General features: G+C 43.6%; 1 protein-coding gene across 5 annotated transcripts in view; it reads left to right on the top strand.

The window, feature by feature from the left end:
* Positions 1 to 16,635, top strand: part of SFMBT2 (Scm like with four mbt domains 2) — a 205,704-nt gene extending 189,069 nt beyond the window's left edge. For all 5 annotated transcript variants that reach the window (XM_040968195.1, XM_040968193.1, XM_040968194.1 and 2 more), the window contains 5 exons: positions 3,242 to 3,417; positions 4,535 to 4,701; positions 5,059 to 5,322; positions 6,063 to 6,191; positions 15,795 to 16,635. In XM_040968195.1, coding sequence (XP_040824129.1) covers positions 3,242 to 3,417; positions 4,535 to 4,701; positions 5,059 to 5,322; positions 6,063 to 6,191; positions 15,795 to 15,935 — 877 coding nt within the window. In that variant the 3' untranslated portion in view covers positions 15,936 to 16,635. The remainder of the gene's footprint in view (positions 1 to 3,241; positions 3,418 to 4,534; positions 4,702 to 5,058; positions 5,323 to 6,062; positions 6,192 to 15,794) is intronic.
* The last annotated feature ends 3,327 nt before the right edge of the window (positions 16,636 to 19,962 follow it).

The following is a 19,962-nucleotide window of genomic DNA, read 5'->3' as shown; positions in this document are numbered from 1 at the left end:
TACTCAGGTTTTTATGTTTTTCCTGCATTTTCATGTCTTGCTATTTCATTTTTAAAAGGAGTTTAAAAATCTTAATGTTGAGCTCAAAATTGCCTTGGATCACCAAATTTGTAAAGAATGAAGCTGCCAGGGAAGCTGTATCAGGAAAGACTTTTTATTTTACATTGCTCATCTTGTGAGGGATGTGCTGTTTTCCTGACACTGTTTGTGTCAGGAAATTGCAAAGCAAGTGAGCAGGAACCATCCAGAAGCAAATCCTAAGGTCCTTCTCCCGGAACAAGCAGAGGGAAGCAGCTACATGTAGGATCAGTAGGGGTCTTAGAAAAACCCACAGTTGTGCAAGACTGTAAGATTTAAAGCATGAATTTATCTACAAAGGATTGCTTTGTAGTTCTTATGACACAGAAAGTCAAGCTTGCTACATCAGAGACATGGAGGAAAAAAAAAGTCCAAGGGGCTGAAATAGGAAAGACTGGTGAGTAAATACAAAATAAAGTTGTTCAGGTTAGAATCTAATGTTTTTGCTTTCAAAATGACTCATTAGGGGGGATTGCATTTTTCCCATTCCATAGATATTGTTAAAAGGATAGACTCTGTTTTCTATTGATTTCTAGCACCCTGTTATTCTTTGTAAATCAGATTGAGGTTTTGAATTTGGTGTTGTATTTGCAAGTGGCAAAAATGACGGGCTCCCTGTTTTGTATTCATATTTGCACACATTAACTGTCTGATGTTCCCGTTGTATTTTATAGTAGATTGTTGGAGACTTGAATAAATGGTTCAGGAAAAACACTTTAGACAAATTACAAATTTTCAGTTCTTTAGCTTTCTGCTTAGCCGTGTCAGCTTACCTTGCAAGTTCATTCCTTTTGATCTGGGTTGGATATTCAAAACCTAGTGCAAAAATTACCTGCCACGGCTACCACTACCTACTCTATTTCTGTCAAATAAATTATTTAAGGTTTCAATTTGAAAAGCAGGTGATATATTGACAAGGAGAGCTTCAAAGGTAAAGCTGGGCTTTATTTTATTTGAGATGTGGGAAGAAAGGGAGAAAGTGCCCCAATCCATTGGTTCACTCCTCACCAGCAACATCTGATACTAGGCCAGGCCACAGGCTAGACCCAGTTTGAGTCTCTCTCATGGGTGGCAGGGAGTCAAGAGCCAGACCCAGCTATCAGACACAGGCTGTGGATGTCCTAAGTGGTGTGGTAACCACTAAGCCAAATACCTACCCCTGTACAGCTGTTTTGATGTGGTCACGTGTGAGTCGTCTCTTAAGTTGTCGTAAGATTAGAGGATTTATCATTGCTGTGCACTTGTGATAACCATCGATCATATTCTAGAAGGTGATTAAGGTGATTGGAACTAATTTCAAAGTGCTTGGGTTTTCAGCCAGGCGTTATTTAGATTGAGTTATCGTAACTCTTTGATTAAAGGTACCAGGACCTGTCTTGAAACAAGACTCATTCAATCTGCTATGTGCCTCTCTGGTTCCAAGTTGCATGTTGATAACTTCATTGTGTATGCTTTTTCTTGGATAGGAGGACATTTTCTTTTTCTTTCAAAAGTGACAAACTAGCAACAAATGACAATAGCCAAATTCCAGAAGCATTCTCACTTTAAATTCTTTGTCACATCAGAGGACAAAAGGATATTAAATTTTCATTTTTTACAGAATAACTTTTCATGAAAGCAATAACACACTCTCTTCTGTTGCTACAAGTTCGCAATTATTAATATTTAAGTACCAAGACAATAAAGCATCCATTTCTGTAAGCAATATTCACTGTATTTTTTTTACCATGAAATATTGATGTGGGTAAGTATAAAATGTAGAATTTCTATTTTTTAGTTTTCTGGTGTAATAGTTTCTTATGCTCTTTATAGATTCTGGATATTAATCCTCTATTAGTTGCATGATTTGCAAATATTTTCTCCCATTTTGTCAGTGACCTCTTCAGTTTACTGTTTTTTTTACAGTGCAGTCTTAGTTTGATGCAATTCCATTTGTTTTTTTTTTTTTTGCTGTAATTACTTGTGCTTCTGGAAGCAAGTTTTAATGCACTGAGCAGCTTGTCGTTGTCCCAACCTAGACAGTAAGAAAGGCTACTGAGATGGACAGAGTGTGATTGATGGTGTCGCTATTTCACATTGCTTCTTTAGTAACTGAGATATGCAGAAATCTTTTTCTTAAAAAATTTTTGTTTGTATACTTGAAAGGCATAGTGACACAGAGAGAGAGACAGAGACACAGAAGACAGAGAGAAGGAGAGAGATCTTCCATCTGCTCTTTCACTCACCAGGTGGCTGCAATAGCCTGAACTGAGCCCAGAGTTAGGAACCAGGAACACCACTGTGTCAAGCATGTGGGTGGCAGAGAGCCAAACACTTAGGGCATCATCTGCATTTAAAGCTCGAAGTAGCACAGGGTAGAGTGCCTCAAAGCTGACACTGTAGTATGGATGTGAGCGCCTCTAACAGTGACCTAACCCACTATCCCATGACACTTACCCCAGAAGTCTTTTCTTGAATTGTTGATGAGTTGTCCCTCTGAGGCCTGTGGGGTTCCAGGGTCGCTGTGATGCCAGAATCCTTTTTCAGTCTGCCTATCTTATATGGTCATTTTGTATTTTCTGGTTTTGTTTTGGTTTTCTTTTCGCTTTTCCCTTATGCAATTTTAATGTCACCTTGTTTACCTACCACTACTCTGCAATATGCCATTTATGGATAATGGGAATTGTCCCTATTTCAACAACATGATTTGCTGCCTTAACAGAGATTACATTTCTGTTGTCTGAATGTGTGTGGCTTTCAAAGGAGAATTATGATTCCATATACACTCATTTTTTTTTCAGAAATGAAATATTATAGCCACCGGAAAATGGCTATTATATTTCATGAACATCATCTGGAGGAGCGTACCCATTAGTGCTGCTTCATACAGTATTCGCCTTTGGTATGAGTTATATGGAGCACAGCAAGAATGTGCTAAATGGGTGTCTTCATTCGGCAGCTTCAGCTTAGTGCTGTTATCATGCATTTTGTGCATTAAAGTGGGATCATTTTTTTAAGATTATTTTTGTGGAATCCTAAAGGAAGTCTAAAAACAAATGGATGAGAACTACACTCAATAATATCTGCTCTTAGAAAATAAACTGCTTCTTCTGGAATTCTCCATTCTCCCTAGTTCTTAGTAGTAATACACACTTCACATTGCTTTTCTATGCTTGTTTTCTAGGTATAGAGGCAAAACATACAGGGCTGTGGTGAAGATTGTACGAACATCTGACCAAGTAGCCAATTTTTGCCGACGAGTTTGTGCCAAGCTAGAGTGCTGTCCAAACTTATTTAGTCCTGTGCTGGTTTCTGAAAACTGCCCTGAGAATTGCTCCATCCATACCAAAACAAAATACAGTGAGTACAAATAATGAAAAAAAGAAAAACATGTTTTAGACCATGGTGGGGTTTGAACCATGGGTTATGTTTTATAGTTTTCTGGACAGTTTATGCTGTGCAATGTTTCCATAAGGTTTGCTGCCTGACACACATAGAAAGGACAGGGATGATTAAAAAATGGAGGAGTTATCATTGGTAGGCTTTGGAAAACATGAAAACGTGTGTACTGACATGACTGGTAGTAGATTTCATTGATTTGATAACTGTGTGGCTGAAAGACAAACACAGCAAAACTGATAGTGATGGTGGGTTGCTTTTCGGAGTTAACTTTTTTGGTGGTTACACTGGGAGATTGTATGGATCCTTTCATGACCTACTTTGCACAGGGGCTGCATCTTGTTATAGCCTGTATCTCCTCTGCTTTGATGCATGCCTCGTCCCTCTGTTGAGCAGAGTAACTGGGGGGTTCTGAAGGAACTGTTTCTTGGCTGCCAAGTGCTTTCGCTGTCCACTGGGAAACGCGATGAAGTTCTTGCCTGTTACCATTTTCTGACCATTCACTTTTACCCTTGCCTCTTTCACCAGCTCTCCTCAAATCAGCCTTTTAGAAGGTTGATGAGAGCATTGGACTCTCCAGAGCAGGTGTACTCACTGAAATTATAGAGCAGCTGCTGTGTGGGGTTTCAGTGTCATCCTTATGACCCAAATGGAAGTAAGATGTGTAGGAATTGGATAATGTCAGACCCATGAGAGACCTATACTAGTTAGTTTTGACAGTCTCACTTTGAAGATTAGAAAATTGAGGTACAGAGAGATGAGGTGAGGTGCTGGGAAGCTAGGTGCACAGCAGCATTGTGATTAACCTGATCTTATGCCACTGCACCATGGGACAGCGGCCAAGACAAAGCCGGGAACTAGGAGCTTCTTCTGGGTATTCTGTAGGGGATGCAGTGGCCCAAATACTTGGGCCAACTTTCTCTGCCTTTCCCAGGCCATTAGTATGGAGCGAGATTGGAAATGGAGCTGCCAAGATAGGAGCCAACACTCAAACAGGATGTCATTTTGGCTAAGCAGCAGTTTTACCTTCTACTCCACAACACTGGTCCCTTAAAAGTTTTTCATCCTCTTTCTGTAGCCTACTATTATGGAAAGAGAAAGAAGATCATAAAGCCCCCAATTGGGGAAAGCACCATTGAGAGCAGCCACCCTAAACCAGCCAGACGAAGGAAGCGCCGAAAATCCATTTTTGTGCAGAAGAAACGGAGATCTTCCGCCGTGGACTATACAGCAGGTTCAGGGGAGGTATGCTCTGCCCCGAAGCACATTCCAGTGTGCATCCCTGATGCACGGCCCGGCTAGCAGGTGTCACTGCCTTTCAGTAAGTGCTGCATCACGTTTGCTACAAGATGGTTAGAAACGCAAAATAAGAGGCAGTGTCCCAAGTTGATGATGGCAGAGTTAGCTCTCAGCTGCTTTTGCTGAGAAAGAGCTGCACAGGGATCCTCATCATTCCTGGTACAGTGGGCTTCCCTGAGCCATCCTGGAAGGAAAATGCCAGAATCGGGGCCCAGCCAGTGGCTGGTATTGCCTGTCACTCCAGTGTCTCCACATTAGTCCCTTTTTGCCTGTTGCCTTTAAGCACATTTTCCTTCTTTCCAGGAGAGTGAAGAAGAGGAAGCAGATGCAATGGACGATGACACTGCCAGTGAGGAGACCGGCTCTGAGCTCCGAGATGACCAGACGGACACCTCATCTGCAGAGGTGCCCTCCACCCGACCCCGCAGGGCCATTACCCTGCGGAGCAGCTCAGAGCCTGTGCGCCGGCTCCCAGTGGAACGGGCACGGAGGAGCCGCCAGGGCCCAGCCTCCTCCTCAGCAGAGGAAGGGGAGAAGGGCCTTCCTGCCAAGCCAGAGGGGGCAGAGGTAAAGCATGGGGGGCACAGGGTGTATCACTTGTCTTAAGGGAGAGCATGCAGTATAGTTTAGAGCCAGGATTGGTGTGAGGGACTGTTTAAAATGTCAGGCACAGCAGCAGATGCTCTGGTGACATTTGGGAGTGCCTCACCTGCTGGCAGAGCAGGTTGTGACATGTCAACCTGGGAGCTTGAGGCAGGAATAACATTTCCTTTTCCAGTGGTTTTAACATCATCAGGGATTTCTTCAGAGGTTTCCAAAATGCTGTATCTGCCTGTTTCATCGCTGCCCTTGCCCTTGGATTTGACAGGACCCCTCTGTGATGCCAGGAAATAATGAATGGTTCAGGCCTCCCTAAACCTGCAAGGTGCATGTGATCTTCTGGAGCGGTGCCTGGCACCATCATCACAGGATGAGGGAGGACAGCTGGCTCTCTCGGGCATGCACTGGGCATGCCCCTTAGCTGTTCCTCTGAAAAGTGCTTCCTCCAAAAGCAGGCTCAAGGTTTGCTATGTGGGGATTCAGAAACAGCTGTCCCTGCAGCGTAGTCATTACTAAGGAGAAGTGTAAGACACTCCCTAGAAACTGCAAGTTTCTGCAGTTTGTTCTGGTGCCCAGCAAGAGACCAAAGGAGGCACTCAGTCTGCTGCTGGTCTAAGAACGTGTCCTGGGCCCAGCAGGTGTTAGAAATGAGCCAGCTGACCCTGCAAGTGTGCAGTGACTGTCATCTCCCTGCCTTTCCTCTGCAGGAAACGAAACAAGAGGAGGAAGAGAGACTTGTTCTGGAGAGCAACCCATTAGAATGGACAGTCACAGATGTGGTGAGGTTCATCAAGCTGACAGACTGTGCACCCTTGGCCAAGATATTTCAGGAACAGGTACAGTGGCTTGCTCTGCATTTAGACTGTTTTACATGATGATTCTCTGGATTTTTAATGAATCTCCCTTTCCTACTTGGCTTCTTTGTGATTGCCCAAGAGGGAGTTGATGTTCAAGTGCTGTTGACACCTGAGTGAGGGGGACTTCCCTGGCTTGCTTGGCAATGTGACACCAGGCTCCATATGAAACCCGCACTAAGAGCCTCCAACCGGTTAAGGGTGAAGGAGCCTTGTTCCTGCTCCTCGCTAGCCCCCATGACACTGTTGCAGGGATTGGTGTTTCTCTATTAGGCTTTTGTGATATTTCCAAGATGGGATGGGACCAGGAGAGGATGGGGGATAGGATATGGCTACACCCATGGTTTGCACCAACCTTGGAATGGGAGTGAAAGTCCCAATCTCCTATTTGGCCTTCTAGGATTCCTCATTGTTGGAGGGATTCAGGCACTTGATTACCGCCTAACAAGGTTGGAAGCCAGGGCTGCCTGCTGCACCTTGGCTGGCCTGAATAGGGCTGGGACAGATTCTTCTGGGATGTTTGGCTGTAGTGGAGCCACTGGGGTCTAAAAGATTTGGTTCTTATTAGCTTACCTGTAGGCTGGACCTGTGTCTAGAGAGAGCAGGGTTTGTAGAGGTGGAGTAGTTTTATCAGTGCCCAAAGACTGGTCAGACTGCCAGCTATTTCAGCTCCAAGCCTGGGCATATGAGGCACACAAATTAACAACATGAACAGTGGCCATAGAATTCAATACCCTGACACTGACACAGGTCCCAATGTCCCCCACTGATCTATCTTTTTGCCAACATTCAGAATTTACCTGATTTGTTGATAGATGATATCTATTGTTTGTTTTGCCACACTTCATGGAGAAAATAGGATAGCGGTGTCTTTCTTCTAAAAATACTTTAAAATCTATGGCACTGTAATGGATCAGTGCCATCATGGTTGGTACAATACACAATGTAATGAAACTTATGTAATAAAGCAGCTGAAGTTACTATACTTAGCTAAGATATAAGATACATGATAATGGGATAAGAGGGGGAGAGGGATTTTATTTACATTTTCTCTAAAATTCATATGAAAACATATTTCTCCTCTCTACACACATGCAACTTTGCATCTTTCTTCACTTACCATGTAAAGAAATTCCCATGTTTAAGCCCAGTACTCTTACTAGATTCTAAAAGCTCAACTTACTGAAATTTGTTGCAAAACTCCATAATGTACAATATCTGTCTTTGAAGACTTTGTGCTAAAAATATATTTTTGAAGTAATGAAGGTATATTATTCAGTCTTGTATAAACTGTACAAACTAAGTAGTCTAAAATGGCTGTATTTCAAGTGGTAATAACTTAGGGGAAGGAACAAAGTTTCTGATTTTCCCATGCACTCAGGGAATTTCCTAGTTCTAGTGTTTCCCAAGGCAGTATAGTAGTCACCGTGAAAAGTAAAGGTAATGCAGCCCTCACCATAACATCCCAGCACAGTCATTCTTTAACGATTCAGACGTCTCCTGTGTCCTGGGGGTGAAGTGGCTCCTCTGAGTAACCTCTAGACTCCTTCAGACACCTGATAAATTCATGCTGTAGGGATGAGTGAAGGCCAGAGGCCAAGGTCATCTGTTAGCTTTCTAATGTTCGCTGCGTTTCCTCTCTGGGCAACACTATGAAGCAAACAGGAAGCAGCTCAGTGAGAGCTGAAGAACATGGGCAATGATATGGTGCCTTCATCAGAACTCGCAAACAGGAAAAAAAAATTGTCAGAAATGTTTGAGTTTATTGATGAGCCACATCTCCTACTTGAAAATGAAAACAAGTGGTGGGCATTTGATGCAGCAGTTCAGGTACTTGCTTGGAATGCTCATATACTGTATCAGAATTCTTAGGATCAAATTCTGGCTCTAGTTTCCTGCCAGTATGCATCCATGGAGGCAGTAAGTAATGGCTTAAGTATTTGAGTTCTGCCATCCACATTGGAAACCCAGCTTAAGTTCCCAGATAGATCTTAGCTTTCATCTGGCTCCATCCTAGTTGCTAAGGATGTTTAGGGAGTGAACCAGCAGACAGAAGATTGGTGTGTGTGTGCGTGTGTGTGTGTGTGAGAGAGAGAGAGGGAGAGTCTGCCTTTCAAATGAAATGAGAATAATTAAGTAAAAATTCATAAATAAATAAGTAAGGTGTTGTGTTGAAATGCTATTTAAAGCATTTTTTTCAGCCTGGTGTTTATTGATATGCTGCAAAAACATTGTATCCTCATCCATGACTGATGCTAATAATGCAGACCTTAATATGCTAATGTGCATCTCTTGGTTAAAGTGTTTGTTTAGCAAAATCGATCCAGTCGTGCCGCTAGGTACCTTGTGTCCAAAATATGAATATGCAATTTGGAACCTTATATCAGACTGACTTTTTTAAAAAAAAATTATTTTGTTTCCAGGCTCAAATACTGTATTTTAGCTTAAAAAGATTTTTTTTTCAATTGAGACAAAACAGAGAAAAAATTTTCTCACTTCTGCACTCCAAGTTAGGTACAGGAACTCAAGACCATATGCACCAAGCAGGGTTGTCAGGCTTGTGTTTTAAGCACGGAAGGAAGCAAAGCTGATTTGGGGAGAAGGTGGGAATGCTGCTTGTACCAAGTCTTCCTTTCTTGTATACCTAAGGCCCAGTTGGTAACAATATTGCAGACCTTGTCATGACTTGACACATCCTGATTTCTAAAATATGCCATGCTATTGGCTCATTCCTATTGGTCAAATCAGATCTCCCTCTAGGTGCCTCCTAAATTCAGGGTAAGCTTGATCCTTCCTACTACTCATTTCTCCTTTTAGAGAGAAAAATAGGTAGGCTTCAATTGTTAACAGTCTTATACCTATTTAATTCTGCATTTCACATTGGGCAATTTCACCTGTTGTATTAAAGAAAGCGTTGCCTGTGGGACTGTCTGAAGTGCATGAGTACTTGGATCCTTCTCTGTTCCATCAGACCTCTAATTACTAACTTGCACTAATTTGTTCTCTCATCTTCGAGCCCAAAAGCCACAGCCCTGGGCTGAGAGGCCTCCACTGGGGTCACTGCAGGCATTCTCTGAGCTTGGAGAAGAGCTGGAAGGAGCCTCCAGGCTTTATTCTGCAGTGTGAGAGTGAGATCACAGGGCACAGAGTCACGCTAGCTGTGTGCATACGTGCCTCCAGATGTTGGAAAATCAGAGATGGTTATAATCACTAGGAGCATTTGTAAAATATTGTAACTTCTCATGACTAACATACACTTTTTATTTCTCATATGTCATGACAGCTGCTTAAAATCTATATTCTCTAATTTTATGCAGCAAAATTCACACATCACAAAACTAATGGGAAAATCACCTATTCATTCTCCTTTTTTGAGTCAGTCTGTTCATATGTGGTAAGCAGACTGTCCAAGTTAATAATTGGTTTTAAGTTTACGATTTCAGAATAGCTCATAAGTTTAGGTCAAATTCAGAGTTTTCCTTCCACTAGTAAACTTGGACCAATATACTCCCATGAAAGAACTCTTCAATTCTTAACTGAACTTGCTGTCAAAATCCAATGAATTTTGCCATTTGCTAAGCATAACTTCCATATTGCTTGTTTATCACATTTTATCTTTTTGAAGTTAGTAACCATGTAGAGTTAAACTAGATATAGTCTATCTTTGACATGACCATTCTGAATTCTATAGGAGCACATTTATAAAATTTAATCAGTTGTGATGTCTAGTATGTCATCTGTATAATCCTGGGGAAAAAAATAATAGTAAATTCAGAACAAAACAGAGACATCATTGGGGAGGGATAGTAAGGTGGAACTTATCCCTTGCTCCTCCACATTGATGCTGTCCTGCCTGTTTATCCCAAACTTGCTCTCACGTCCCCATCTCTTTCTGCTACCCTGCTCACTCCTAGGTACAGTGGGTGTAGCTTGCAAAGTCTGCAGCATGAGTGAGCAGGTAGAGCTGGGTGGGGCTGCCAGGACACCATGCCAGTGTCCCTGCAGGTTTCCCACTGTCCTTCCATAGCAGCAGCAGCCTAACAGATGGTAACCCTGGTGGTTTTTGGCAGGTGGAGACCTGACTGTGTCATTGGTAGCATGGTGTTCTCAAAATAGTAAGACCTAGGGCTTCTATTTCACTTGTCACTTGAGTAGTACAGAAAATGGATTGAGAACCCAAAGGTGGCAGCCGCAAACTTTTAGGTGGCTCAGAGGTGGACAAGCTGTGTTTTAACCGCTGCTGTCCTTAGGGTCTTAGTGAATTTACAGATAGAAAACAAGGTGAAAAGTCCTTATAATGAGTCAAGTTAATTTCACATGGCACCCATCTTCTGGGCTGTACTGTCCTATTGATAGGCATCGCCTTGCAGACAAAGCTCACTCCCTTAAGTTCCACACGTTCAAGGGCCTCCACCCGGGATATGATAGGACCCAGGAGAATAGGGATCAAACAGCTCCTCAAGGGAAAGAGTAAAACGTATGAACTGCATGTGTTTCCATTTCACATGGTCCCCGATGGACACTGACACCAAGGAATGTAAACTTTCCCTCTCCCCACCCACATAGCCACTGAACCCTCAGAACGGAGATGCCTTTGAAACGTCAAGGCTCTCACCTTCCTGCTGGCTGTGCAGGAAGAAGTCTGTCTGCAAGGCACTCTCCCATTGAGTTGCCTTTTTGGAGAAGTCTGAAGGCAGGAAGAGAGATTTCTGGGCTGGGGCAAGAAGGGGAGCCTGTTGTGGTATGGTCCAGGCACCCATTTCAGGGCCCCCAGTCATGACATAGTTTTCTGTAACTGGAATGTCTGATCACCTGAATAGCTTTCGTAAATGAAAAAGAAAACTAATGCAGTGTGTCTGGGTAGATGGTATGTACTTGCTTTTGCTGCTGTTTTTGTTGTTGTTAATCTTCCTTTCAACAATGCCATTCTAAATTCTTCAGTGAACACGTTTTTAACCTTGCTCGGTTAGTTGGCTTTTGACGGGCATAGCCCTGCTGTGTAAATAGGTACTACTGAGCCTAGTCTGCTTTGCAGTTCTCATCCATGGTTTCTGAAAGAGAAACCTCAAATGTATGCATGGTGATAAAGTTTTCCACTCTGCCGTCGCCAGTTGGAGGAGGTGTGGGAACGTGCTCTGCTGCTTCTGGTGGAATTATCTTTGCTTTAGATGTTGCTTCCAGATTTCCCACCCTTGCCCTCTTCTTTCTTGCCCTTCAGCAACCATTGTTTGAGCACACGTTTCTTGACCCTTGTTTTGCCTATGTTAGAATGAGTCCCTCTGATGATCAGTGTTGTTTCAGTCTAGAAAGGACTGGTCATTCTGAGAAAGTTCTGATGTGTCTCTAGCTGATTGTGAGAATTCTCATTTCTCTAAGAATTAGGAGTAAGCTCTGTCAGCAAGGAGCTTTGTTCAAAGCAGGCTAAACACAAAGCAGAGGAGAGAGCCCTCAGTTTTAAATGCTCACACACCACAGGGTATGTTGGGCAACACAATTGACAAAGGCATGGACGAGAATGAACAGTGGTGACAAAGCAAAGGTGAAGTTGTAATTTAAGCATAGAAATCAAGAAGACACAGTGATAAAGGAGGCCACTGAAGAGGATGCCATGCGGAGGTCCTCTTGAGTCCAGTAAAAGTGGGTGAAGGGTCTATAGATTGTAGAGAATTAAGTGAGTTAAATCTGAGGCTCCTGGAGCAGGTGCCTGTGAGGATGGGGGTTGGGGGGTAACTACAACAGCAGGGGCACAGAAGGCATAGCCTTTGATGGTGATGACAACACAGGCTAGAGTACTGCATCTTCCTAGAAAATGTCAGCAGGTTTCAGTCCCTGGAGAAGGGATCAAGTCTCTAGTGTGCATTTGTATAAAATAACCCAGGCAGTTCTGGCACACAATCTCCGTTTCTGACTTTACTTCAAGTATGTTCTTTGACTTCTGTGCACTGAGAAAATACATGCATGCCTGTTGTATGCAGAACACTGTACCAGAGACTGGTAGGTACATTTCTGGATGGCTCACAGTCATGGTTTACCCTTTTAGTGCGGTGAGAACTTAACAGTAGTAGTTACTCTGGTTGAGCCTGTATAACTCTCTGCAGGATCAGTTACCTGGCATATTTCAACAGACATGTAGTTAATGTTCCAGAAGAGTTGAACTTTCAAAAGGATGGAAACTGAGTGAGCAGGAGGGCAATTGAGGTCCTGTAGCATCCCAGGAAAGTGATGTTGGCTTCAAAGCTGTGTGACCACAGTATTCCAATCAGGGGACCAGGATGATGTTCCAAGCTTCTGGATGCAGCCTTATCCACACCTGGATCTTGTAGCCATTTGGGGGTATGGATGAGCAAATGGAAGATCTCTGCCTCTCTTTGAGTACCCACCCCACCCCCTGCCAGCTTGCTCTATCAAATAAAAAGAATAAGTTTATTTGTTTACAAAAAAATTTTAGGAGCAGGTGTTTAGTTTTGTAGTTAAGATAGCTGTAATCCACATTACAGTATCTGGATCCAGTTGCCTTTGTCGGCTCCTGACTCCAGCTTCCTGCCACTGTAGATCTTGATTGGGAGGCCGCACTGATGAGTAGTTGGGTTTGCATCCCTCACCCGGGAGACCTGGGTTGATTTACCAGTTAGTGGGGGTGTCTGTCTTTGCCAATCCATCTCTCTGCCATGCAAATAAATAAGCATTTTAAATCCATGCATGGGTTTTTTTTAAATAATATGCATTTTATGTGAAATTTTGAATAAGTGAAAACAACCTTCAAATGTGTAGATTTTGATTTAGAGAGGAATTCCTTGTTTTCCTACCTCCTTAGCCACAGTGGGTCATAAGGACAAGGAAGTTTAAAAGCATTTGAGGAAGAAAACCAGGGAGAAAAATCTTCTGCAATGTGGATGCATTACAATGTTTTCATTAAGAAATGGTTTGTGAAGGTAGACATTGAAGGGCATCCAGGGCCTCTGTGACAATGGAGAGTGCTAATGAAGCGCCCTGGTGGGGACGCCATCGCCCACGCTGGAAGTACCTTGCCTGCTTCTCCCTGAGGGCTCCTTTCCTCAAACTTCGCCTTTGTCCCTTCCAGAGGTGGATATTCTTGTGCATGTTATGTGTATTGTGTTCTTGTTCATTCCCATTTTTATATCATTTGTGAAATGCCCACTTATGCCATTTGCCTCCTCTTTTATAGGTTGTCATTCTTGTGTAGATTTGTCAGTGTTCTTTGTCTATACCAAATACTGCTGCCATTGGTGCTAGTGACATATGGGGCGGTTTCTTTTCTCCCAGTTTGAAGTCGGTTTATACATTTTATAGTGCTCTTTGATAAATCTACCTGAAATACTCTAATTCTGGCCAATATCTCTTAAACGGCTGTTTTACAACCCCCTCATAAATCTCCCTTCCTTTAGCCTCTCATACCTTTCCCATCAGGACTCGTAATTCACTCTAATACATTGAGGCAAATATTAACTTTCAGACATTCACATTTGATAACATCCATTTACCTCAAGTCACTTGAGTGTGATTTCTTCTTTCATACCTCAGAAGGAGCTCTAAGTTCCTTAGTGGTTATTAGAACCCATCACAAATTTCAACTTTGGTGTCTTTCCATGTTGCTGGAATTCTGTGTTGTGAATAAACTACTGATGTTAGTTCCATCATCTTACCTGAATTGTTCCCATTGATTCCTCAGTTTAGGCATTGTCAATCTCTGGGGTTTGTCTTGGTGTCCCTGTAAGACTGCATTAGTTTGGCCTGGTGGTGTGGCCTAGTGGCTTAAGTCCTCAAATTGAACGCCCCGGGATTCAATCCCGGCAGTTCCACTTCCCTACCAGCTCCCTGCTTGTGGCCTGGGAAAGCAGTCGAGGACGGCTGTTGCGCTCACTTGGGGAGTGAATCATCGGATGGAAGTCTTCCTCTCTGTCTCTTCTCCTCTCTGTATATCTGACTTCCCAATAAGTAAATAAATCCTTTTAAAAAAAAAAAAGACTGCGTTAGTTATTAGTCTTGTCTGAACCCCTAATTATGTGTCCTTGTGGTACTTCCCAGTATCATCATAGTCTTTTTAGTGTTCTGCCTCCCATAGATTCCTGAGGTCTCTTGGGAGGGAATTCTTTTTTCTCAGTGTGATTTTTTGCTAGGACCACCCCCTCAGAGTGCCTGGTGCTTAGTGGATGCTAAATAAATGTTTATGGAATAAATAAAGGAGCTGTGGCTTCCCTTCCAATGTGTGACATGCATCAATTTGCTACCCTCCCTGAGACTGTGGAGAAAGAGTTAAAGGAATACTTCAGGGATGTGTGTGTGTGTGTGTGTGTGTGTGTGTGTGTGTGATTGTTGAATCTCTATGTTCATGGATAGCCTTTCTGACCAAGTATAACTGTTGAGAATTGAGGTATAACTTTCATTCCAAAGTTCAGTATCAGAAAATCACTATTTTAGCTCCAATGCTATCTCTAATCATACTATCTTAAAATACCTCATTTTTTCCAGGTGTTAATTTCCATCTCAAAAATAGGGCTTTTCTCTCCTAAAATAAGTTTCAGTTGTATTCTGTCATATTCTGTTGATTTCATTCCACATAATAGTTAAGCCACCTGCACCATAGCTTCAGAACATTACCCTGCAACCCACTTATAAGTATTTCTGTGAGGTCCCATAATACTTAGGAGATCTGATGCTTATAGGCTCACAGCTTTTCTTTCCATTTCATACACCATGTGGATATTTGGCCCTGAGAATAGACTTAGCTAACAGGCCCCAGAGTAGGAGGTTCCCCTTGTTTTACTTTATGATTTTGAGCCCAAAATACTCATTATGTCCAATCTCTGCCTGATGCAGTTAGCCTTATCAGTATTACCTGAAAACAAAGTAAACTATAAAAAGCACCGTAGAAAGCTGGGAAGTGATACAAATAATCATTGGGACACAGCACAGTAGACTAGTGGTTAGGGTCCTCACCTTGCATGCAACAGGAACCCATATGGGCACCAGTTTAGGGGAGCAGAGCTGAGTATCAGCAGTACCTCCTTCCGGGTGATGCAAGTGTGTAGATGGAGGGGTCTGTGCGTGTGTGTTTTCCTCCAGGGAAAACCATGCTGTGTAGTTGGCATATCTGTCTTTAGCATCTTCTCACCCCTCCTGATGGTGAAATGTCAAACCTTGGCAGAGAAGTGAGAGAGCTGCTGCTTTTAGGCAACAGCCCTATTCTTGTGCCTCATTCCATTGCAGGAAAGCACAGAAAGGAGCTGCCTGGTGGACTGGGCGGGGTAGGGAGGGGGTTATTTCCTGGCTTGGACTGATAATCTTGAAAAACAATTCCTGCAGCAGGTCACATGTTCCAAGGTTTGTACTCAAGAGGGTAGGTGTGTGAATTTCAGAGTAGCTAGAATATTCCCAGCACAAAGATTCAGTTAACGGAGAGTTTGGACAGTCATAAAGCCAAGCTGGTGTTACCAGCATTGTTCTAAATTAGACCGTACCAGAGTAGCATCTGCACATATTTGACCCACAGTGAAACCTTATGGGACACATGCATTCCCGGGGTGCACAAGGCCGCTTCTCTAACCTGCCTTTGTTTTCCCACAGGACATCGATGGCCAGGCGCTCCTGCTGCTGACTCTCCCGACGGTGCAGGAGTGCATGGAGCTGAAGTTGGGACCCGCTATCAAACTGTGCCATCAGATCGAAAGAGTTAAAGTAGCTTTCTACGCGCAATATGCCAACTGACTCTCAGTCTAGGAAGGTGGCCCATGACCTGTGTATGGCAGTGTTTGTGAAGGTTTTCAGGACTGAAATTCCCACCACCACCACCCCTCCTAGCCGCCCAGGAGCTGTGAAATGCCACTTAGATACATATCACCAAAAGCCAGGACTTCCTTCATCCACCAGCTTGTTGAATATGTTCATGTTTTTAAAGCACACCGGAGTCCCACCGCAGAAGCTTCTGGAGCAAGTGAATTTGGATTCTGATTTGGACTCAACAGGGATATGGGGAGCTTCATTATATAGCTACATCTTTGCCTTTATCCACCCCAAATCAGGCAGCTTTTTTTACAAGGTTTCCTAAACTGAGCCCCACGTTCTTTGAAAACCAAGGGGACTGCAGGTCACAGCTTTTCTATCATGACCAAGGATACCTTGCTGGTAGTTTTTGCTATCATCATTCTCAGGCACATTTGTAGGTACACCTTTCTTATCAGCACGCGTGTGACTGTAGGTTTGCGCTACATGCTGTCACTGCAATTTGATCTTGTGGCGGCAGCTCCTTTCTTAGACACAACCCAGTGGAGTTTCAGGCTGTCATGGTCCAGAGATGTGCCAAATCTTCATCGTCTGTCGGAGGTGCCTTTCTGGAAGGCTGGGCAGTGAAGGAAGGTTGCTTTTCATTGCCATCACATGATCTGCATGAGTCTTGGGAGCCTAGTACCTGTGGAGAGACAATGCTTTTCACAGTCTTACCTGCAAGCCTGGATGTTTCAACTTTCTAACTTAATTGCTGCGGCGAGTGACTACTTGAGAGACATGTTCAATTACACATAGAAGGGAAAGTTTCATTTCAGAGCACAAGAATGGGAAGAGATTTGGGAACAAGTGGATCACCATAGCAACAGGAAGTCCTTGGCAGCATCCTTCCATTCAGTTTCACTTTGTCCTGCCACATATAATATGGTGGACATGGAGAGGAGGTGAAGGTGCCTGGCATGGAGAGTTGGATCTGCCACCTCTTACCCCATCTTAGCTAATGGCTGACTCTGTGGTCTCTCATTCTGTGAGGAAAAAGTCCAGATGGGCTGAAGTGAGAAAAAGAAGGAAGAAGAGTTAAGGAGTATACAGCAACTGCTCTGCATCTCACCCTGGCTATGAGGTTGCTTTGAAAGGTCTCTTGGGGGTAGTTTTGCGACATCAGCTAAGTCATTTTCAGACAAAATTTGTAGTTCAAGAATTGACTGAACTTCGGCATCAAGCACTTCATCTGGGGATTCTCATGAGTGGCCTCAGTATGCTTGTTGAGATCAAGAGGGACTGCTCGGTTGTGCAACATAGTTGCTCAAATGACTTTGTAAATGCTAAGCAAGCAAAGTTGACTTTGTAAATGCTAAGCAAGCAAAGTAACCTTCTCGCTGTTGAGGAGCAGGTGGGCCCTCAAAGACCACCTTCTGTTGCCCTTGACCATAGTGATCCTGATGGTTTTCTCTGGCTGGAGTCTCCGCAGTTCCTGCCACATGATGTGCTGGCTTGTCCGCTGCTTCTCTCCCTTGGGACATGAAAAGACTTGCTGATTCCTAATCCTCACTTTTCTTAACATGCCACAGTAGCTGCAGATAAGAATAGAAAAGGAGCATTTTGTGATGGAGCCTTTCTAGTGTTCCTGGCAGCTCTATTGTTATTAGTGATTTAGAATGGGCAAGTTTTAGCCATTTGGTGAATGGATCTGCCCGGGGACCTGTGATAGCAAGTTGTTCTGTGTGGCACCTGCCAGTTGATTCATGGTGAGCTCACAATTGAATGCCTGTCTCCTAAGCTACAGTTCTGAGCTCCCCTGGGTTTCCCGCCCCTGCCTTCTCAGCCACTCGCTTTTGGGCCTTGAGAGTCCAGTTTTGTGGCATTGAACTCTGTCAGACAACTGCAAAGGGTATCCATTTCAAGATCTGTGGCATTTTTTTCCCTGCACTGACTCTTTTCATGATCCTTCACTGTGGCCTTTTGAAGCTGAGCTGTTTCTGTTGCATTTGAAACAGAACTGAGGAAAAGTGGTGGCTACAACGTGATGTGGGACTTGCTGAGTGAATGTCACCTCCTCGTGCCTTTTCCCAGAAGTGGCATGGAGGAGGAGGTGCTACCTCAGCCTGGGAAGACCTTCTGAGAATCTCTGCAGTCCACCCAGAGAGTGGGAGGACCACCTGCTGGGAGGCCTAGACTGGGCAGAGCACCATTTCTAGCAGTCACTCTTGCTTCCCAAAGGGCAACGTGCCCATGACCATCGTGACCCTTCGGTTGTAAGGTTTGTGGCTCTGTGAGGTCTGTCACATCAGCTCTTTGTTGAGCTGGTATGGAAGAGGTAGGGGACAAGGAAGCTGGATTGCAGGCAGAAGAGGACCTGGCTCTTTGGAGCTATTGTCATGGCTACCCTCTGCCCATTCCCCAGAGGGAGTCTGAGGTTGGCTGGTGTCCTCCTGAACTTGAATTTCTGGCCAATGCACTCGCAGTAGATAGGTTTCCTCCCCAGCCACAGCCCTATGACGGAAATATCAGGGGTTTGCATGTTTCTGTTGGCTTCATCCCTCACCAGCTCTGTGTCAAAGACAAGGCCACTGCAAGGAGCACCTTGCTGATGGCCAAAAACACGAATTTTTACACCTGTGCTCCAGGACACCCATAGCCCTAAGCCAAACACTTTTTTTGGTCTCAGCACCGACAAGTGCTGCCCTCCATTTGTTTCTCCGGACAGCACCGTTCATTCCTCTCCCATCATACTTTATAATCAGGGTCCTCTTCCTCTGTGCTCTCGGGCTGTGTACGTGCTGCTCATTACCTCCCAAAACTGGCCAAGCAGACACCTGCCATCTGTCCCTTGTATGTCTTCCGAAATACTGAAATGCTCCCTTGTGTTTACTGCTAAGAACCAGTCACTCCTTCCCACCTTCCTCTAGCTCACCGAGCTTGCCTCACCACCCAGTCACTCAACTACGTCCACACTGTGTTGTAAATTAACCTGTCCATGAAAGTGTTAGCACAAACCTGAAAAGAGCAGGCTACTGCTGGCATTCTAGAACTTCTTTGCTTTTCCAAAATAACATCAGCTTCCCTCTTCACCGTGCTCCACTACACGGAGAATTCAGCTGACACTTGCAAGATGAGCTCAACCATTGATTCACATGGTATTTGAACCGTACCACTGTTAGGTTCTTTGATCCTGTTTTGAAGGTGCATTCCCTGGGTTTGCTTTGATTCGATCCTCAACAAAGTAAAATAATGCAAATCTTTGACACTGCCACCTCTGACCCTCACTGTGGTCTCCAAACAGTTGGTTTTGATCAGTCATTTTGAAGACTGGTCTCACTCTACTAATTGATCTTGTGGAATTTAGAGTATTGTGGAAGACGAGTGCCAGATTTGCCTTCTTTTAGCCAGAAACGCCCCCGTACTCCCCACTTCTCAGAGCTCTCCTACCTTGGTTTTAGAAGCACTAGGGATTTTCATACTTACTTTGTAGAGCACCCATTTATATTTATTTCTGTATATAGAACTTAAAACCAGTAGTGTGAGAAATCTTTGTGGTCTGCGCATCATTGCTGCTTCTGGGTGAAGATGGTGAGTCTAGGTTTTAGTTACTCTATAAAATGTCTGTAGAAAGCTGTGATTGAGCATGCAATTATTTGAGAGGAAAAATAGTAAATTAAGATATCTGTAGTTTGTAAGAAGGAATCCTTGGAGAGAGAAAATAACTGCCCTTGTCTTTTTGGTGCAATAATTAAATAGCAGTGGAAAAGTACCAGAGCAACTATATTATGTATAACGATTCTTCTATTTGTTCCCTATTGTTTCCTAAAAATGACTCCATTGAACTTGGTTGAATTAAGTTGCTTTATCTTCATGGCTTTTACTAGTAGAGTAGTTGACAGATAGCTAAAATATACGATACAACTGAATTGTCCCACTTGAACCCACTTGATTTGCTTAAAAACAGCCATTGCTGACACTTGATGCCGCCTAGAGTGTTAGTTAAAAGCCTATCTAGCTTAATGATACATAA

The sequence above is a fragment of the Ochotona curzoniae genome, unplaced genomic scaffold (assembly GCF_017591425.1).
Source record: "Ochotona curzoniae isolate NIBS_2020 unplaced genomic scaffold, NIBS_Ocur_1.0 scaffold_4683, whole genome shotgun sequence".
NCBI lineage: Eukaryota > Metazoa > Chordata > Mammalia > Lagomorpha > Ochotonidae > Ochotona > Ochotona curzoniae.
This window is presented reverse-complemented; position numbering and strand designations above follow the sequence as displayed.